The 18124-nt window shown below is 33.2% G+C and overlaps 1 protein-coding gene across 1 annotated transcript in view; it reads right to left on the reverse strand.

Annotated features, from left to right (window-relative positions):
- The window catches only part of DPYD (dihydropyrimidine dehydrogenase), a gene marked incomplete at both ends in the record, with an annotated part of 741074 nt that overhangs the window by 352310 nt on the left and 370640 nt on the right, over window positions 1-18124 (reverse strand). The window contains one exon of the mRNA XM_084242233.1: window positions 8068-8283. Coding sequence (XP_084098359.1) covers window positions 8068-8283 — 216 coding nt within the window. The remainder of the gene's footprint in view (window positions 1-8067; window positions 8284-18124) is intronic.

The raw sequence follows: 18124 nt of genomic DNA on the forward strand, positions 1-18124 counted from the left end.
AGCATGTTAAAAGTATACCTGATGAGAATTTTATATTGAATTTGTTTAAATAATTACAATTCCTTAGTTAATGCACAAGTATACAACAATACTGCATAATACAATACTACACAATAAATAAAAATTAATATGTATGCCAAATTTGAAGCTAAAATAATAGCACTGAAAATTATGCACTTGACTGTTGCTAATCTATTGTTTCATATACTTTCATGATGAGACAATGCAGAAATTCATAATAATCAATCAGATTAATTTAATTTTTAAAAATTCAGAATTTATTTCTAATAAGGTCTTTCCATATGAGTTACAAGCATAAATTGTGATTTTTCTCTATTATAATCCAAAGAGAAGTACTCAGGCTGTAAAATATGATTATGCAACATATTTGTGAAAATTTTCTTAACAAGTCTAAATCATATTTTTAGCATTTAGAGAACTGACAATGTTATTCCAGACTTCTTGCCTGGTTGATAGGTATTAGCAATTTGTGGCAACTTCCTCTCAATTAAGTTAATATGGATAGAAACAAGTTTCTTAAAATCCACATGGGAGAACAGACAACCTACATGTAAAAAGTCTGCAAACCTTATTATGGGAAGGAAAGAGAACTATTTAGAAAGGGAAAAAAAAAAAAAAAACTTGTGGATAGAATATGAGAGTTGTCTCCAAGTAACTGAAGAGCTGTCATGTGGAATTGTGGTTCAAATTAGAATGCTATAATTATTCATTCATCTAACAAGTATGTATTGCATCCTTCCTATCTGCCAGACATGGTTATTGGCACTGGGCATACAGTAGTGAGCAAGACAGATAATATTCCTTATCTTTTAGTGATTATTTTAAGTGGCTAAAAGAGAAACTAAATAAGTAAACAATAAACGACTGAGAACATGGTAATTTCATATGATGATAAATACAGTGAAAAAATCCAACCAGTGACAAGTGGCACAGAGACTGGGTATCGAATGATTAGCAAAGACTTCTCTCAGGAAGCAATCTTTGATGTGAAAACTGAATGAGAAGCAAGTGTAGCAGAAAGACCCAAGAGCAGCTTATTTGAGGCAGAGGAAACACTAGCAAAATGGTCCTAAGTGGGAGGATTCACCCATATTCACCAGTGTGGCTGGAGCAAAATTGCATAAAAAGGAGACTGACTTTTGACGACCATGGATTTTTTAAGAATTTTTTTTTAATTGAGGTTACAGTGGTTTACAACACTGAATATGATTAAGAATATAGGATTACACCACAGCAAAATAGGTTTTAATAAAAATTCTCTCTCATATTCCTTCTCCTCCCCTTCCCTGCTTTCCTATTCCCTCCTCTTTTCTCCCCTCTTCCCTCTCTTCCTGTAATTATGTATAGAACCGAAATATAAATAAAATCATAGGTACTGCTCTGTTTTAAGTGGAGCTGGGGGTGGAAGGCTCTTAGTATACTTGGCTCACCAGAGCTCCAGGTCTCTGCTAAACAGATGGAGTCAAACCGCTTTCATTTTTGACATAAAGTAATGAGGTCCAGAGAGGATAAATTAGGAAACAGCATGATATAGAGGAGAGAACTTAGATTTGTATTTAAATAGACATTGATTCAAATCCAGGTCTGGTGGATGGAAGCCTTTGACTGGGAGGAGCCAAGTCTATGCTCAAGGATCCTAGTTTGGCCTTGTGAATTGCGCCAATCAGTGGAAACTATTATTGTGCAACTTTTGAATTTCAGCCTCATGATGTGCCCTCTTGCCTTTTCTTAGAAAATTGTCATCATGTGAACAAGTCCAGAGCAGTTGCCTTGAAGATGAGAACCCATGGAGATCCAGGCCTCATTAAGTCATTTGAGCACCCAATCATGTAAATGAAGACATCAAGGACCAGACAGTGACCAAAAAACCTGTCAACCAACTGCAAAGTCAAAAGTGAGAACAACTAACACCACATGGAACAAAGACAAACATACTCAGCTGAGCCTTTGCCAGAATGCCAAACGATAGAACCAAGAGCAGATTACGTGTTGTTTTAAGTCACGAAGTTGTGGGATTGTTTGATATGCAGCAATAGATAAAGATACCAAAATGTTTGCTAGCATAAAAAAAAAAAATCTAAGACATAGTATGGGCTCTGAGAGTGAGAGGCAGGCAGAGGCCTCTCTTGAAAAATGAAGAGAAGGCTGTTAGTAAAGGCTGGAAGAAGGGTGAACAAACTGTTAGTGGACACTTGAAATGCAGTGTGAAAAATGTTATTGGAGACTGGGAAAAGAGTGGCCTTACTGTGTAGTGACACAACAATTGGCAAGAATGTAGCTGGTGATAATTCAAAAGACAGAAAGTGTACATAATGCATTTGTAGAACCCACTAAAAAAAACCTCTAGCAGAATTCTGAAAGTGTCAGTGAGTGTTTCTACCCAAGTATAATAAGACAGAAAGGAACTATAAGAGAAAAAAGAACTAAATAAAGATATGTTTAATTTGATAAGTGAAACACATAGGTCTAGGACTTAATGACTTAGAAAATAAACATATCCTTCATACTTCAACTTTCCTAGAAGGAAAAAGATTTTCAAAATAATGACTTTAGGGTAAGGATCACATTGGGAATGCTGCTATATGATACTGTGAAGAATTTAGCAAGATTTAAAGCAGATCCTAGTAGATTCCCTCAGGCAGACAACCGCAATTCTAGAACTCTTAAGGTCTTTGCACATAAAAGCAACACATATACAAAATGGAGAGATGTCTATCTCAAAGAGAACTATGGATGAGGTTTGGGGCCAGCAATCATACCTCATAGATTCAAAAAAAAAAAAAAAACATGCGAGAGGAATATAAACTGGCTAGAAGGCAAATTAGCACTATTTGCAAAGATCACTATAATGATGCCTTTATTCTCTCTGCACACCCCTTTGTGATATGATTTTGCTGTTATTTACATTAATTAACTAGATGATATGGCCTTCTTACATATAGCATGTAATACTGTACATAGTAACTTCCTTTGACTAAGGGTATGTAGGAATGACAATGGTTGACTTTGAGTCTTTATCTCCACAGAACTTGCAGTTTCCACTCTTGCCCTCCTGGAACACTGCTACTTTATGAATGACTTCTAGAAACCATCCTTAATGATAAGACACCATATTATGAAGAGACAGAGAGAAGGACTAAGTCATTTCAGCAATTAAAGCAACTCCACCAGAGGGTCTAGACACATGAATGGGGTCATTTTCCAGTACCTGGAATCCTTCTGACTCCAAATACATGAACAAGCACAGCAGACATCATATTAATAAGAAGGCCTGCTTATGTGAACTTAGACAAATTGCCAGTGTGCACAATTGTGAATGAAGGAAAATAAACTTTTCTAAGGTATTGAATTTATTGAATTTATTTCATCTGAAGGAAAAAAATAAAATTACTAAATTACTATAATATGAATATTATAAAATTACTAAATCTAAAATTACTATAATATGAATATTATAAAAGTTCAATGGATAAAATGAAAAATATTTGGTAATAAGTGTGTATTCTAAGTACTCAATATGATAGACACTGATGATTATAATATATATAATTATAATCATAATAATAATAACCTACAATGTTAAACAACTTTTTGGGGAAAGTGATTTAGAAGTGATATTCCAGGTCAAAGATGTTTACCACAAGGGACATTGTACTTCCATAACTGATAATTGGTCTTCTAGGGTATTTGAAAAAAAAATGCTTTTAAATGAACATTTCACCTATGTTATAACTTAGACTAATTTATTCCATGATGTCTACAAGGGCAAAACTATAAAACATGAATGGAACTTACGGTGGCTGATTTGGGGTCAATAAAAGAAACATATTTCTAAAATAAATCTTTCATAAGTATAACAGACTACATTGCCTTAAAGATCTAGCATATTTCTTGTCCAAAAACAGGTTACATTCTACTCTTAGGACCACTGACACATGAGCTAGATGATTTTCATTTCCCTTACTAATATTGCACAGTACTTACTCTGTTTTTCAAAAGTTCTAGGCATTTTAAAGGCATATTCCACAACCGAATTCTTAAAACATAATTCATGCATTTAAAAATTTCACTGACATTTTCACTTTGAGTAATGTATAGATGTACTATAGAAAGCAACATAGGATATGAAAATTTTAAACTGGCCTTTTCTTCTTTGATTGAGATCACTATTCAAAAGACTCATTTTTTAATGTGTTAACTGTCTGTTCACATGGATTTTTTAAAAAGGAAACTCAGTGTAATATTGCCAAAAATCTATCTATTAATTTTTTGTCCTATAGATATATATGAATCATTTATTAAATTTTTCATATAAACTTAATATTATACTATGTGGTTAAGTTTGCATTTCATGAAAACAACTACAATTGATATTTTGATTACAAAGAAATAGAATCCTAAATATTTCTCAAATTTTAGTTTCAGTATTTTCTGTTCTATTTTCCAATAGCCATAAAATAAAAATATATGAACTTAAGAAATTTTCTTACTAATGCTCAATCACATATTTGCTCTAATATCTCTATATAGTTTAGAAATGAACTTTTCCTTAAGTTTGAATTTGATTTAGAATAGTAACAAACAGGGCCTCCCTGGTGGTGCAAGGGGTTAAGCACCACACTATGAAGCAATCTGCAGCCTCTGCAGGCACGAGTTCGATCCCCGGTCGGCCAGGAAGCAACCCACATGGCACAGCAGACCTTTCCTGACTCACCTGCTGCTCTCCTCAGCAGTGTCTTTCAGTCATTTCTCCTGTTCTGTTCCCCACTCTGTCTTTGGTGAATCCTCTCACCCCCCACACTTCTGGCCAGTACCCAGTTCTTGTATGCATCAATAAATAAATCTTAAAAAAATAGAATAGTAACAAACACTCTGAGTTTATTTACATAATGATAAAGATATATGTAACTTGCAGTAAGATAGCGTATATTTGCAGTATGTAAGATGTAGCTACCTAAGAGTACAAAATTTATAATGAAATTAATTTAAAAAAATGTTTTATCTATTTCTATCAGAATAATGTGAACACAAGTCAGGAGTATTATTTTATGTGAAGTTTAAGCAATTTTTAACATTCCCAGTTAAATAGAGCATTTCTCCAGTTTGTCAGCAGAGTTGGCTTTAATTAAGTTTGACTGATTTCTACTCATCTTTTTTTAATATCACTTGAACTCAATATATATTTATAAAGAAAAATATTTTAAATATGCTTATGATTATATTTCCTTGATATTCATCAAGGACAAAAATCTAGCTATTTTGGAGCATACCAGAAAAGATTGATTTGGGAAGGAAGAATATAGTTAATAAAACCTATCTTTGATGTTATTTAACACAAAAGCAAACACGGGTTTTTTTATATTTGACATTAAAAATCTGATCATTTGCCTCCCTAAAGAAAGTGCCTACAGCTTTTATACAGACTGCACAGTAAAGAATAATAATATTTCTGTTTACTGAGATATCAACTGGCATTTCACTGTAAGTCAATGGTCTATCGTTGCTACAGCGTATTAGACCTCAATCTGGCATCTACAAATGTCAAGAGTATAAAAAATATATATAGAATGAAAATCAAAAGCATGTTCCAAACTCCCAAAAAAATAAAAAAAAAGGGAAACAAAGTTCACCTAAACATATTTGCTGCAGAATTCAGTGCAATATTCAGCTGTCAATCTAGGAAAACAACAAGGGATCCACACTGTCAGTAGGACAGGATAATAAAATTTCCAGCAGATGCTCAGGCTGGGCTCTAATTTTTACTGAACTCCCTTGGTAAGCATTTAATTTCTTTATCATATGCAGGCTCGGCAAATTGTACTTCATCAAAACTGTGTTGTGAAGTATTAATATTTCACACGATAACAAAACTCAATAGATAACCTTTGTCATATTGAGCATCCAAATTTCAAATGTCAAGATTCTGCATTTTTAATACATTTTTAAGTAGATTCTTAAGATGATGTAATAAATTATATTAAAGTTAATCTAAATTGATATATGCTGTAATGTCACACAAATGCATAGTACATATAATTTAATAGATATCCTTAGTGAAAGAATGTGAGGAAAACATGTTTATACTACTGAGTTGTATTACATTTCATCAATAAGAAAGCAGAGAAACTATAAGACAATTATATGTTCATAAGAGGTTTAATCACTAGTTAGAGACAAAGTTAAAAAAAAGTAGATCTCTATTTGCAAAATTATGTATGGAAAATAAAATAATAATGTTTGAAAATGTCCTTACATATGCCCTAAGTGACATCATTATTTAACCAATATAATCTGCACAAATGCATATAAAATAGTCCTGCACAAATATTTTGTTGCATTCACTATCAAAATAAGTAAAATCGTTTCCTAAAATCCCCCATCATTAAGTTTTATATGCCAAATTTAACTTGCTTTTTTTCATAACTCTCCTTTTGAACCAATATCACAGACTTCTGAATTGATGGATTAAATTTAAACTGGACGTTTAGAAGGAAGTGAGATTACACCTCTTTTTCTGCTGGTCATCTAATAAAGGCAACTGCTCCTAGGTTACTCACAGAGAGAGCATCACAAATCAATGTATGTCACCAACAGAGTGAAGACACATGTCTGATTAATCAGAATTCAATTTTTGCAAGCAAAGAAAGCAGCCAATTCAAAACAAAGATATTTTTCCTACAATTCTTCACTTACACCTGATTAGTCACCTATTTCTGTTTATATGTAAATTTTTTTTAATAGCATCACAAATGTATTTATTAAATTCTATCAGAATGAACATTTAACTACAGCTTTCAACTAATTCCTAAAGGACTTATAGAAAAAAGACAAATATACTATCAATATTTGGGACATTTGTAAACAGTTGATAACTGATACTCTAAAGCTGATTTCAGTATGTTCTGTTAATTTTCATACTTTGTTTAACCAAACAATTTCTAAATATTCAACCAATTTACTTGAAAAAAGGAAAACACCCTCATATATTTTAACAAAAAGACAAATAGTACTTTTTTCATGCACTGGATTTTTAACTCTTTAGGATCCCCTATATTTCCTTGACCACACTTACACATCTTTAAAATTGTCAGAATAACACAACTTTAATGTTTTAGTCACAATAATGCCAGCTATTGATCCTGGTAAGAGGAGAAAGATGGAGGAAAATGTGCTTAATGGGGCATATTTGTTTTGTATTATTTTCTTTGCCTAAGGATAAGGCTTATTTAAATAATGATACTCTTTTCTTAGTCCCTAGATTCACAGTTCTTATACATTAATTATTACTAACTACCACTTAGTACTAAATACATCGATAGGGTTAGCATTTAAAATTTTATAAAAAGTCTAACACATATGTTTTTCTTTTCTAATATAAAACCACATAAGGATGTAACACACTCTATCATACATCCTACTTTGAAATCATGCATTTATGTGCTTTATGTACTTTGTAACTCAATTTTACTAGGTAGTTTATCTCTTAACTTTGCCCACTGACAGTGTGAATACAGTCATAGCATTAAATTCAACCCAGTATATGTATTTTGGGAAAATTTTCTATATTTAAAAAAATAATTATTAAAATTAATATTCTTTATCATAAGCACCAATGAGTTACAATGAGGGAGCCTGACTTGAATTAGATCTGAGATTTAAGTGCAAAACAAATTCATGATCTCTAAGACTTTGAGTTAAGTCATATGTCCTCAATTCACATACATCCAGAAAACACAAAACGATAACACCAAAGTTAGAATTCATCAGTTTGTAATTATTAACTGAAACAATCACTTATGTAAGTCATATCATTTCCATGCTTCCTAGACAAATAAAAAAATAAAGAAACATATATGTCCTCTTTCCATTTTCAGGTGAAAGAGAGGATGGAAGCAAAGACAAATAGTGATCAAGGGCATAGTCCTGTTACCTACTGGTTTAAAAACAATTACATCTTGATTAGAAATTTTTTTCTATGATAATTTGTACTCCCTAATTAAAATGCATGGCAGCTCTTTGAATATGACTTCAAAAATATTTTCTTACCTTATCAAGAGAAAAAGTTTTGGTCAGGGCAAAACCCCATCCAGCTTCAAAAGCTCTTCGAATCATTGATGTACTGGTAGCTGGAGGTGCACTAGCAAGACCAAAAGGATTCATAAACTTCAATCCAGCCATTTCCACACTAATGTCCACCAGATCAATAGGCGTGTAAAAGAGAGGTAGTTCTGGTTTGGCAGAAACTGAAGCTCCATATTGTGACTGCAAAAAAACAAATAGCCAATAATTGCTTGTGTATCATATCTGATTTTCCATGTTATCTTTTGCTGAAAACACTTCAACACAGCATTTGAATTAATATAGATTATATCGGTCTGTTTACAATGATAAAAACTGACAAAACATCAGTTAGCATAAATATTATTATATTTTTCTCATGTAAAAGGTCAAATAGAAGGTACACAGACACGTTTAATCAATTAAACAAACAAAAATCTCTATTTAAAACATATTGGGATTCAAATACAAAAGGAAATAATTTCAGAATTTAGCTCCCTGATCCCATTAACCAGACTTTTTATACTTAATTTGTGGAAATGTCTTTAGTGCTCAGAGATATGGGCAACAGCAAGTCAGAAAACTTAAATTCAATTTCCACTAATCTCACTACTATTTATGAGATTTTAGGAAAGCACCTAACATGTCTGTGTCTTTTCTTCCCTACCATTTTCAGTATAGCAGCAGGAATGCTGGTAGCCTAATTCCCTACCTCTCAGGGATATTGAAAAATACAGAAAAGATCATAAGTTACAGGGAGAAAACTCATTTGGAAAATGAACAATGTACTTATGTGCATGAAGGGAGTTTGTTTATTTCAGATCAAACGGTGTTTCAAAATTCTTCAACTGGCTCTCATTTTTAAATAATGTTACCTTGCAATATTTGAAAGATTTATGAAAACATTTGTGCTAAGCATCTGGTGTACTAAGCATAGTAGGTGTTTTCTAAATAGTATCTCCTTTTCTCACTGGGGAAGTGATTAAAAACATTTGTAATGTTTGTAATGTCTCTGTCTTTCTGTATTTCTCTCCTCTCTCTCTACCCCGTTTTCTCTGTTTATCTCTAAAAGACAAATAATAATGGCAAATACAAAAAGGATGAATTTTCTCAGCCAAAGTAGTTACTGATTGGGCAGGGTGAGTTAATTCCAAAGTAAGAGCTCCTTTCTCTTGTGAATCATCACTCAACAAAAAGTTATTTGAGCAGAACTTTAATTTTATAGGCATGTGTCTTGTGTAGATAAAGATTGCCATGACTTACATAAAAATTATTTCTAGCTGTCTACGATTTATAATGCAAAGTTCACATAATATGTGAAAAGGCATCAAACTTGTCAATGGAAAGATGAAGTCTCTATAAAGAGGTGCCTGCTGGCATCAAGGCTTCAGCTGCTTCCGCCAGGAAGGTTCTGGGTTTCAAGGTAATTACTGAACACTGGTCAGTACTTTTGTGAACATAGTATCTCCCGCCCTCATTTGGGATGCAATGGTACTAACAGGATTATTAGCAGAGACAAAAGCTATAATGAATAATATAGGGAAGTGGAGAGTAATTTGAAACAATTTAATTTGAGGTGTGTGTGTGTGTGTGTATTTTCAGGGATGAGTGAGAGAAAAACACCTTCAATGTGATTTTCTTAGCACTGTGCAATCATAATTTTAATTAAATCAAGCAAGTTTTTGCTAAACTAAAACAATTTTCAATACCAGGGGTTGGTTAATACTAAGAAACATGTAGGAACACTTTCCATATCAAAGGAAACCAGGAAGCTTCAGGCAATATTGTATTGGATGCTAAAAGCCCCAAACTCTATATTAGGTGAAGTGAATGGCGTTGCAAGTATAACTTTTATAAGACTTTTACCATAGTATCTAATCTCTTCAATCTTACAGATGAATTTTAGTTTGTTAATAATTGTAGCAAATACAGCATTAGGCAAGAATCCAAGGAGGCGTGTGTGTGTGTGTGTGTGTGTGTGTGTGTGTGTGTGTGTGTGGTTCTACTGCATTTCTTATTTTATATATGTTAAAATAAATAAAGCATTACACTGAAATTCTTAAAGATGATTGCTGGCCTAATACTTGGAAAGTCAATGATTTGGAAAAACTTTTCAAAACAAACAAAAAAAAAAAGCAAACAAGCCAAAATAAAATATAAATAACACAAACTTTTTCAAATGAGAAGTATAGCTTCTTATAACACATACACATTTCATTATTGATAAAAATACTACTGATGTATATATGTACAGGATACAACCTCAAATTTTTACTTATAATAAGCAGCCTTTGCTAGAGTTGGGTTGTTGCAGCACCGTGCTATTCAACCTTACAAAGTATCTCCACACCTTAATATATATCATTTTTCTGGAAGTTTAAAAGCTTGTTTTCCTCTGCACCTTTGTTAAGAGAAACTGAAACATCACAAAGTTTAGTTTTCTTCATAAGCTAATTTCTTTGTAATCCCAACAGCAATCTCCAAATTCAGACTTCCTGGAAACTTCAAGAATTTCGGATGTGGATGTTTTGCCATTAATTCAACAACTACTTTATAATGTATGTCACTATATTCTCTTCTAAAGGATGTATTATCCAGTTTTTTTTTTAATTTCAGACACTAGTATTTTTGCAGTCATACAATGAAATAGATATTAACAAATAACAAGTAAAAGAAGCACCTGAGATTTTGAACAATGAGGATCAGCTTCCAATGGAACTACTGCACAAAGGATTGTTATGCTGGCATCAGAAATGATATAAAAAAAGAAGAAACTGACATACAAGAAGGCTTTCCAGGGCCTCCCTGGTGGCACAGGTGGTTGAGCACCATACTGTGAAGCAGTCCGCAGCCTCTGCAGCGCAGGTTCAATTCCGGCAGACTGGCGAGAATCTCATATGGCAAAGCAGACCTCTCCTGCCGCCCTCTGCTCCCCTCAACAGTGTACTTTGTCAGTCTGCCTACTCTGCTCTCCGCTCTGCCTCTGGTAAATCCTTTACCCTCCCATGCATCTGGCCTGTACCTGGTTCTTGTATAAATAAATCAATTTTTTTTTAAAGAAGGCTTTCCAGTACTTAGTGACAAAAAGGAGGGTTAACATTAATTGTAAAAGGTTAAGATTTTAGAAAAATATATACCTGTATATATATTTTACTTTATGTGTTTTTCTCCATAGATGGTGAACATTAATATGTTAGCTAAAGTTCTCTCTCAGGATTGGGATTTCAGATGACATTGAATTTTTCAAATGTTGCTTTTTTTTAATATTTTCAACAATGAACATAATTATGTTAATGAAACAACCAGAACTAATGGAGGTATATTAAATCATTTTTTTTAAGATTTATTTTATTTACACAAGAACTCGGGTACAGGCCAGAAGCACAGGAGTGTGAGAGAATTCACCGGAGACAGAACAGGGAGTGGAACAGGCAGACAGATGGAAAACACTGCTGAGGGGAGCAGCGCATGAGACAGGAGAGGTCTGTCATGCATGTGGGTATCTCCCTAGCCAGCCGGGAATAGAAACCAAGCTGCAGAGGGTGAGGACTGCTTCACAGAGCTGCGTTCAACCCGCTGTGCCACAGGGGAGGCCCTTAAAAATTTTTTTTAAAAGGAGCAATGCAAATCTACTAAGTAAAGATCATGACACTCTTTTGCTTCATCCCCTGATTGTCCCAAGTCAATCTTTTCAAGCAGATTTCTTACTATTCATTGAAAGTTAAAAAATATCTACCACTAAAACAATGAATGAGCTAATCTATCACAAAAGTTTTATTTTAAAAGAGAAAACTCAGGCAGAATGAGGATATATGAGTACCTGTAAGTTAAACAGTTAGTAGCAAAGTGACAATAATATGTATATGTATCTCTCGTTGGCTAATATTCTTTCTGCCACCTTAAACTAGCCCTCAAAAATAAAATGTTTCCATCTTTTTCCTCCTCAAAAGTTCTCACTGCTTCCATGCCATGCATATTCCATATCTTTGTTCTCTATTAGCTGACCTTCTTGCCCTCTATTGATAAATGACTATTTGGGATACCCCTCCACATGGAAAATACCACTTGAAAATATTTGGTTATACGTGTAAGAATTAGCATGTTTACACTTTTACATAGCTTCAGAAAACCAAGTTCAGATTTCTTTACATGACATTTGCTGATTACTTCTATAATGTAACAAGCATGTACTTAGTTAGATGCAATTCTTAACATTTACACAGAATGATTTTCATTTACACAGTTATTTTTTTCGGGAAACATTTATTGAGAATTCGGGGATATGAAACAAAACATACAACGTCCCTGGAGCTTAAAAAATGGAAATAAAGCTACCAATCAACCAACCAAACAAAATATAAACTACTGGTACATGTTTCCATGAAATGTATTATGAATTTCCAATGGTGTAAAATATAATACAAGACTTTCTTCATCCATCAAACTGCTAATCACCTTGAAAAATTCAACACATTTATAAAAGTATATTCTTCCTTAATATCTTCCTGTAGCAATCTGACTCTCTGCTATCTTACAGTTCAAATGTAACAGTAAATCACAATTGACTACAATTGTAGTCCAAGACATGTTTTATTGTAGAGATAGGACAGGACATTATTTATCATACTGGGCTACACATGTTGATTTTCTCTTCAAACAGAACATAAGTTCTTTGAGTACAGTGACCATATTGTAGTCAAATTCGTATCTCATTAGAATTAGAAATATCTACAATACATATGTGTATAGATATATAAATTATAATATGACATTATTTTTTATATTGTATCTATAATAGTTCGGCTTATAGGCAATTGTACATTCTGTAGCCAAAGGTAAACAAAATCACTTTTTCATTTGGAAACTCTTTAAATATGTTTTAAAGAATTATCATATACTTTTTAAATATCTTTTGCTTCCCCAGTTAAATATTTGTCTTTATAATTATTATTAATTTGCAACACTTTTCAACATTTCAGTGGTGCTTTGTTCAGTATCTCATTTACTTTATATGCTCTGAAATTAAGGAAACAGTTTACATGGGTGAAAAGGTTAAATTTAAGATCTTGAATTTTTGTAATTCCCCACTTCCCTTCCCTTTCCAAAGCAGATATCCTCTTAAAAACTGTACAGCATTATAATTTCTTTGGTTATTCAAAATACATTTAGTGGAAACACAAAAATAAAACTATAGAATCAAAAGGAGCTTACATTACAGAGAAGTAACATGAGGATAAAGGAAAAGGTAAAAAAAATAGAGGTTAAGGAAGAGCTAGATGTCCAGCTAATTTTAATTTTTACAGTGTAATGACAAAAAGTAACTTTCTCTGTAGTAGCCATTGTTGACATATGGGACATTGAAAATGAGATAAATAACTAAAGACTGAATTTTTTTTTTTTTAAAGCTTGCATTCCTCTTTTCAGAATGCTTTAGGGGAAACTGAAAAGAGATTTCAGACACAATTCAACTTAAAATAAATTACTTCCATGAGATGCACAGATCATGGGAGGTCTGAGATTTACATGGGTTACGCTGAAATGTTCTCATTTCATTTCCATACATTAAGTCACTTAAGGCTTTTCACCAGCTACAGTGAAACTAGCTAGTGTGGTTTCGGCTGGTCCTACTTCCCACCCTTTCCACTCTCATTTCCTTCTACTCCCTCACAGCATCTTCTGTTCAGAATATTAAACTACTTATAATTTTTGAAACAAACAAATAGCACTGATGCATCTACATGTTTGGATCTTTTGTTTCCAAAAATGCTGTGACTGGCTTTTCTGCTCTGAAAATTCCAACTATTCCTTCAAAAGTAAGTCCTGTTGTTATCTCCATGAGGAAATTTGCTCCTTATCATACTTTGTAGTTGTTTGCTTACATGCATGTATCTCCTACTCAGTTAATTTCAGCACCTAGTATAAGACTTGGCAGAAAGATGCTCAAATAGGTGTTGAATGCATCATACTAGTTAGCCTTAGTACTTAATGTATCTATTTTATCAGTTCCCAGTAAGGTGATAATCATATCAGATGAAGTAATCATCACTGTATTCCAGATATATAAAAATCATCTACTCTATTACACAAATTTAGAGTAACATTCAACTCTTATGTATGGAAGACCATTGAACTTAGCAAAGGTTCTCAAAAGAGCCATCTAGTGGTAAAAAAAAGTGCTCTGCAAAATTTACTATGTAAATATATGCATTCTATAGTAGTCACATAAAGTGAGATTTACATAGATTACACTTAAATGTAACCCATATTTTTCTGTCTTGACCATTTGGGTTTCTATGCTCCTTTGTCTGAATGGTTTATATTTTATAGATCTAGCCCAGTCATTTCTAACTCTATATTTTAAAAACATTTGGAGAATTTAAAAAATTGTGATGTCTGGCCAGACATATTCCATACCAATTATATCAGAACCATTTGGCGTGGGTCTCAAAAGCTAGAATATTTTTTAGTCTCTCCAAGGTACTTAACTGTGTATCCACCAACTGACTGAGAATCAGTTCTTTAATCATGTAAATGCTCCTGATTCCTAATTCTCAAGTGATACATTCAAATTTGATCATAATTGTGTTAGATGCCCACCTTATTCAAATAAATAGCTAGAGAAGGCTATTCAAGAGGATTAAGTATTACCGTCTGGTGTGTAAATACTCTAAAAGGTTAAAATCCGAAACCGTCAGCCTTCAACATAACAACTCTAACAACCATCAACACATCCAAGACACACTATAAAAGTAGGATGCTTATTTTATTCTCAAAATCTATAAGATACATGTCTATTTGCCAATAATTATGCAAGACCCTGAGATAGGTATTTTGTATTTATTCTCTCTTTTTGTCATAGTAATTCAACTTAGGCATTATTCCCCTACTGCAGATGAGAAAGTGAGATTCAAAAAAAGTAAACAACTTGTCCAAAGAGAAGCAGGAGATAAGTGATGTAACAAGACCTAAACTCAGAGCTTATAGTTATATGATGCTATACCTACTTACATTCACATTATTTTTTACTACAGTGTTAGTGTATTAAAAATGGGAAACTGACCTGAAAATTAATTATGATAGTTCAAATGAAAATTCTCACACACATATTTAAAAACGTATTATCCCCTATAGGGGTACCAAATAAGACATCGGTGTAAAACAAAATAATAACTGTATAAAACACAACAAAGCAAAAAATAGACAATTATAAATCAGAGACATACTGCAGGGGAGGAGGAGGGAGAGGAATCAGAGGGAGGGAGGGAGGAGCACAGGGGACTGTGGTGATGGTGCACGGGTGCCTTGGGGAAGGAAATTCTATGGGGACTCAACCTGAGGGGGCAGGGGGAAGCAAATATTGTTTAAAAAATAAAAATGTATTATCAAAAATTAAAAATAATATGCCATTTAGGCATTAATATGATAATCATAATGCCTTTCATGGTAGAAAGGAAATAAAAACAAATGCAATCTTAAAATATAATGGTATATTATCTTATTATTACAGTATTACTCTTTACCACTGGTATTCTTCTATTATATCTAGATGGGCATGGAACTATAGACAAATTTGCAGGTATGATGGTTATGTTGTAGGGAAAAGAGAAAATCACATCATTATAATGTATCCCAACTGAACTTTTTCTTAATTTGCTGTACTATAAGAGTTTTTTTAATGCACTGTAGAAAGGAAAATTATTGGTAGTGAAATATTTGATTGAAGAAAATAACAATCACTATTTTCTATCCAATTTAAAATCATCAGTTTTCACTGACTCTTTTTATTTATATTTCATTATGATATAACTACAATGGTCCCTATCTTGTGGCACAGCTGTTCTAGAAAAATCTATTCTGAGATTATTTTAAGGTAAGTAATATATAATACTCTGTAGTTTCTTAAGGCTAGATGAATTCATAGACTGGATTAATGCATTAATTAACTCCAGCTCAGTTACTTTCCTTTTAAGAAATATCTATTAAAGGAAAAAAACTTGCAAAGCAGAAATTAATTTGGATTAGCTGCTTCCATGGCAGACAGGTCTAGCTACAAGGATTACAATTGTAACATAAAATCAGATTTCATTTCTCCATTTTGAGAAATTACCATTTGTAATGAAAATTTTAGAGAAGATATAAGGCTATAGAAAGTTTCTAGAAAATAATGATCCTATTTAATTCACTTATTTAAAGGATTATATTCACACTGTTCTTAATAAAATATTTGTAACTTGAGCATCAAAATAAGGTTACAAAATGACATGATATTAAGTCAAATACAACTGACATTTTTATTAATTTAAACTCTCCCTCCATGTCCAACTACCACCTCTTCATGGCAGGATTATGCAGAAATCCTTTTACTCTTCAAGCCAAAGAACTAGTTCTCCCCTAACTACCCCCATTTAATTTATGACTCTACCATTCATCCAGTTTATGCCAAATATTTGTGTATCATGGATATCTCATCTCTTTCATTCCCCATGCTGTTTCACCAGCAAATCAAATGACTATAGCTCCAAAAATAATGAATCTATGTATATCTATCCATTCACATTGTCATCATTATCTGTTACTGAGATTATGGTTATTTCACTACCAAATGGTTTTCCATTTTCCTTGTCTCCTATTGTGAAATTCACTCTTTATTATATTGAAAAGCAGTCTTTTCAAAATAAAAATTTTGATGGTTTTAAATATTTCATTAGTTTATCATCACATTTTGTTAATTAAACTATTATAGCTTACAAGATTCTTCATAAACTGATCTTGTCCCCCTACACAAACTTATTTTATGACACTCTTTTCATAAATACACATCAGTCACATGTGACTTCACCATACTATATTATTCTCTGGATATTGCAACTTGCTATTCTTTCCTTTTTATCCATATATTCTTTTTTTTAAGATTTATTTATTCATACATACAAGAGCTGGGGTACAGGCCAGAGATGTAGCGGGTGAGAGGATTCACCAGAGACAGAGCAGGGAACAGAACAGGCAGACTGACTGAAATACACTGCTGAAGGTAGCAGCAGGTGAGACAGGAGAGGTCTGCTGTGCCATGTTGGTTTCTCCCTGGCCAGCAGGGAATCAAACTAGTGCTGCAGAGGCTGTGGATTGCTTCATAGTGCGATTCTTAGCCCCGTGTGCCACCAGGGAGGCCCTATCCATATATTCTTTATTATCCATTTCCTTGTAAATGTTACTGCCAAGTACCAGGTCTTTTAACAAATGATATGACTTGAACTGTGTCCCCCAAAATGGTGGTATGTAGAAATGTGGCTTTGGTTAATTACTTAGGGTTATATGAGGTCATGCATTTACAATCCTCATACAGAGATTAGTGGCCTTATAAGAGGAGATGGAGAACTCTCACTCCACCATCTGAGGTAGCCATCAACAAGTCAGGATGACAGATCTCCCTGGAACCCATCATGCTGGCACCTCAGTCTCCAGAACTGTGATGAAACAAATTTTTGATGTTTAAACCAACTCACTTATGGTGTTTTGTTATGGTAGCCTGTGCTGGCTAATAGGTAACTTAAAGTTAAGTCACCAATGAGTCAAGAAAAAAACTGGTAAAATGTGCATCTTAAATTTCATGTGTTCCATGACCTAAAATGTTTCCTCAGCATATTCAATTTGTCAGTAACATTTATGAGAGATCTACTGTATGGTAGGCATTGTGATCAGGTATTAGGAACATAGGCATAAACAAAGTACATTTTCTGGTTTCATGCATTTTGCATTACTGAGTGATGATGAGGGAAAGTAGGGTACACAAAAAATATAGATGGGTATATGTGTGCTTGCTTATGCACACATGTGCCTTAAAATAACTTCTCAGAAACAGAATGCAGAGCTTGTCATTTAGGCTGAAGGGTGGTTGGGCTCAGGGGAGGTTTCCATGTGGGTAGCCATGGGGGCTTCTTTAATAATATATGAGCAGGTACCAAAAGTTGGTGAGCAAGAGTTATATAAATATCACAATTTAGGTATATTGACTTTATGACTTTGAAACCAAGGTTCAATTTATCAA

Source organism: Talpa europaea, assembly GCF_964194135.1.
Source record: "Talpa europaea genome assembly, chromosome: 9".
Lineage (NCBI taxonomy): Eukaryota > Metazoa > Chordata > Mammalia > Eulipotyphla > Talpidae > Talpa > Talpa europaea.